The sequence below is a fragment of the Limulus polyphemus genome, unplaced genomic scaffold (genome assembly GCF_000517525.1).
Source record: "Limulus polyphemus unplaced genomic scaffold, Limulus_polyphemus-2.1.2 Scaffold7657, whole genome shotgun sequence".
Taxonomy (NCBI): Eukaryota; Metazoa; Arthropoda; class Merostomata; order Xiphosura; family Limulidae; genus Limulus; species Limulus polyphemus.
Window position 1 is genome coordinate 1 of NW_013673267.1, and position 4497 is coordinate 4497.

General features: G+C 33.7%; 1 protein-coding gene across 1 annotated transcript in view; it reads left to right on the forward strand.

Annotated features, from left to right (window-relative positions):
- Positions 1-1342: 1342 nt before the first annotated feature.
- LOC106474762 (neuroglian-like) overlaps positions 1343-4497 on the forward strand; it is a gene marked incomplete at its 5' end in the record, with an annotated part of 31605 nt that continues 28450 nt past the window's right edge. The window contains 3 exons of the mRNA XM_022403067.1: positions 1343-1448; positions 3334-3521; positions 4222-4353. Of these exons, the coding sequence (XP_022258775.1) occupies positions 1343-1448; positions 3334-3521; positions 4222-4353 (426 nt within the window). The remainder of the gene's footprint in view (positions 1449-3333; positions 3522-4221; positions 4354-4497) is intronic.

Below are 4497 nucleotides of genomic sequence, written 5' to 3' on the forward strand. Positions count from 1 at the left end.
AACCTTATTTTCAATAAGCAATCCTGAAAAATATTTGGGGGTGCTTAACTTTTTTCCAGGTGTATATTTCAAAGTTTCAAAAAACTGGAAATAGATAAGTAACAACATTTTGTATAATTTGTATTCTTATCACTTTCAATTTTTCATTATCAGATTATTCTTAAGCTACCGTATTTTTATTGTGCATATTGTGATGCTGTCACTCCAAGGTGTTTATTGGTTGTGGGCTCATAAAAGTAGTTTTGGAGCAAGAAAGCACGGGCTTGGAGAATGATTGCCTCTATAAATTGACATCCAGACAGATGTGACTGGAGATGGTGGCTGGCCAATTGAGCTACAAGCACTTTAAGTTTGTTGTCCTCCTCGAACACTGGAGATGGTGAACGTATCTATTACCATAATCCACCTGAAGAATGAAGTATTTGTAAACAGGTGTAAGTCTGGATGTAGGTGGGGAAGGGATATGGCCAAGGTCATGTGGGATTGAATGATCCAGCATGACAGCTAGAGTTGCAGTGAATTGAAAGAAGTCTGTGGATTACTGGACATATTCCACTAATATGGCAAATGACACTAAAGGGAATACAAATGGACAAGTCCAAAGAATCAATGGACCCAAAACTTATAGAACCTCTCACATGAATTAAAAGGAAAAATGAGAGCCTTGAAAATCTGAAGCTCCATATATCAGACATAAAGAAGAGGGCTAAGACTACTCAGTAATCGATTTGATAAAAACTCCCAAATCAGTCATACTGAGAGAGACTCTGTAATGCTTAGAGAGTCCAACCAGACAATTGAAATAAGCAGATTTCCAAAGTAAAAGGAATATTGTAGAAAGGGATGTCTTCCAGAACAGATGGCTTGTCAGGAGGGAGGTGCTGTGAAAAGGCTAAGAGATAAATAGCAGGATGGAGAGGGGGACTTAACAAGTAATATACTGGTTCCTCTTGAATCTTGATAAATGGAAACCAAAATAAAAAGAGATCATTGCTGACTAATTGCTTTAGCTTGAATTCCCAAAATAACATATTCTAGATTTTCACATTGCTTGTATTTCACCCCCCTCTCCCCAATAAGCTTACTTTTATATTTTGGTTTCTTGACATTTAAAATGATGTAGTTACAGTTGATGCTTCTTGGCCTCTTTTGCCTTGATTGAGTGCCTTGCAAATTTTATAAATGGTTACTGATGTTTTCTAGGTTCAGCAAGTCATTGACCAATTAAACATTATACCTTTATATAGTCATTTACTGTTGTATTGTAGGTTCAAGTTCATCCAGCAATGAAACATTATGCTTCCAAAGAAATTTTTTTAATGATTAAAAAAATGTATTGCAGGTTCAGGCTCAGGAAGTCATCGACCAATTAAACAGTACATCTCCCCTCCAAATATTGTAGCACTGAGAGGTCAAGCATTGGAGCTAAGCTGTATTTATGGTGGCACGTGAGTGATAAAGGAACCATTAATATACAGGGTGTCCACAAAGCTTTTTCCTGTGTAGTCACCATCTTTGTTCAAACTTCAGTCGTTAGCAACTGGACACCGTGATTACAGTCTGTAAATCAAGAAAAAACTTTGTTAGTTAAGCAACAAGATGCTAAAAACTGCATAATTCTAGCTCTTTTCATTTTGTTGTAATAAACTTTTAAAACCAGAACAGGACTTTGTGGACACACTGTATATTTTCTCAGATTATCTTTTTTTTTATAAATTGATCATCAGTAGGTTATGTATGTAAGCTAGTAGAATCTAATATTAATTTCCTCTGTAGTTATTGAGCAGAAAACTGTACAAAATATTTCATAATGATTTTCATAATATTCCTAAAAACTTCAAAGTAGTGAGTAGGTCACAACAAGTCTTTTGTTCTTAAAGAACTCAAATTATGGAATTAAATAATGGTGATATTCCCAGTATTCTGTTTATATGGGTGGGTCAAATGGAGTATGCCACAGCCTTTTTTTAGTGATATTCCCAGTATTCTGTTTATATGGGTGGGTCAAATGGAGTATGCCACAACCTTTTTTAGATGATATTCCCAGTATTCTGTTTATATGGGTGGGTCAAATGGAGTATGCCACAACCTTTTTTAGGTGATATTCCCAGTATTCTGTTTATATGGGTGGGTCAAATGGAGTATGTCACAACCTTTTTTTTACAGAGTGACATTTAATTGAACAATTTTATTATGCATGTAGGTAGCTAAACTGGGAATAAAAACTTAAGTTATAATTCATATATATATATATATATTATCTGATATTGTAATTTCTTAATTTTCAAAGGAAATGTTTGAATAAATTCAATCTCCATTTTTTTCTTTAGATTACAGGATACATTTTCACTCTGTCTTCTCCCTTATGGATTTTCTCTCTTCCCTTATAAGGTTTTCAGTGTGTCCAACTAATTAGTAATGCAAACTATAGATAATGACAGTCAGGCTAGAAAATCCGTACTTTTTACAGTCTCAATAACACTAGTGAGGCTCCCCCCATAGTCGTAACTTTCAAGGCAGTTATCTAAGCCATGTGTTCTTACTTGTTAAACATGTTTATAAACAATAGAAAGAAACTTATTATGTTTTTTTTTATTGGTGTATAGTTTTAAAAATTCTCTTAGTTGCCAGAAGCTGACCGACAATGATTACAGGCAAGGAAATTGTGGCCAAATTTGTACATCTGCTGCCAAAAAAATAACTAATAATATTTTTGTAGAGGAAATATGCTCTTTTTATTGGATATAAACATGTTTTGTAAGTAAGATAACTATTTGGGAGTAGCCTTGCTGACAGGTTTGGCAAATTTGTCGATAACTCAGCAAATTGAGAAGGTAGGAGGCTCAAATTTTATATTCTAGTTTCTATAGTTCGTTTTTTAAGTAGTTAGACTCTCTGAAAAATGTATTAGGAAAGACAGAAAATCTATAAGGGAGAATTCAGAGTGCAGATGCATTATATAGCATAGAGAAGTGAAGAATGATAATTTATATAAGTATTTCCTTTAGAAACTAAAACCTAAAACTTCAATAATATAAACATTTTAATTTATCATACATTTATTGATAATGTTATCATTTGATTAAAATTTGAATATAAATCTGTAAAAGTTTTTTTTACAAGTTCACTTTGGCCCACCTGTATGCATAAGCTAAATAACATGAAGTAAGGAATTGGTTTGTCATGATTTTCACAGTATTCTTAACACAAAGTATGGAATTTGTTTACTGTAGTATTTGTTGCTAACTGTAGCTTCTGTAATTCTTCTCTTTAGTATCACACTTGAAGTTTCCTGTTGCAGATTTTTATTAATTATTCTGTGGTTACACTTAGGCCATTACCAGATATCGAATGGAAGAAAAAAGGAGGGAACCTGGCAACTGATAGATTTACCTTCATCAACTATGGCAAGACTTTGAAGATACGTAAAGTAGACTTTGAAGATGAAGGAACGTACGAGTGCACAGCCAGTAATGGAGTGGGCAGTCAACAGACACATGCCATGGCTGTCACTGTACAAGGTTAGATTTCTATGCAGGTTGTTTCAGTATTTTATGTTGATTTTCATTACATATTATTTGTTTTGCTTTGTATAGTATTATATTAAAGAAATCATAATTTACTCACTTCATTGCTACCCAAAGTTCAGATACTAATAAAGGTATGAAAATCTGAGAAGTACAAAATTCTTAAGTGAGCAGATTTGTTTTCTAGTTTCATTAGGTTAACTCAATTAGTGCCCTAATTATCTGAATTTCTGTAGTACAAAAGTGAAGCTTTTTTACAGTTTAGTTAATATCCACTAATGAGTCAGAAAGGTTTAGTTTTTATTGTGTTTTGTTTTTATCTGGTTAATTCTCCCTTCTGGATCACATCTTCCAGTAACATGACTGGTTGGGATGAGTCAGTAAGATTTAATTTTTATTGTGTTTTGTTTTTATATTATTAATTCTCCTTTTTGGATCACATCTCCCATAACATGACTGGTTGGGATGAGTCAGTAAGATTTACTTTTTATGTTTTGTTTTTATCTTGTTATCTTGGTCCCTTCTCAATCACATTATCCAGTAACATGACTCTGGTTGGGATAAGTAAGATTTAGCTTTTATGTTTTGTTTTTATCTGGTTATCTTGGTCCCTTCTCAATCACATTATCCAGTAACATGACTCTGGTTGGGATAAGTAAGATTTAGCTTTTATGTTTTGTTTTTATCTGGTTAGCTTCTCCCTTCTGGATTACATCTCCCACTGACACGAGTGCAGCTGAGGAAGAGTCTGTAAGGTTTGAGTGTAAAGCAACTGGTGTTCCTGAGCCAAAGCTCCAATGGCTTGTAAACGGTGTACCAATAGAAGGTAAGGTAGTTTCTACCAATGATGTTGTAAATGGTGTAGCAATAGAAGGTAAGGTAGTTTCTACCAATGATGTTGTAAATGGTGTAGCAATAGAAGGTAAGGTAGTTTCTACCAATGATGTTGTAAATGGTGTAGCAATAGAAG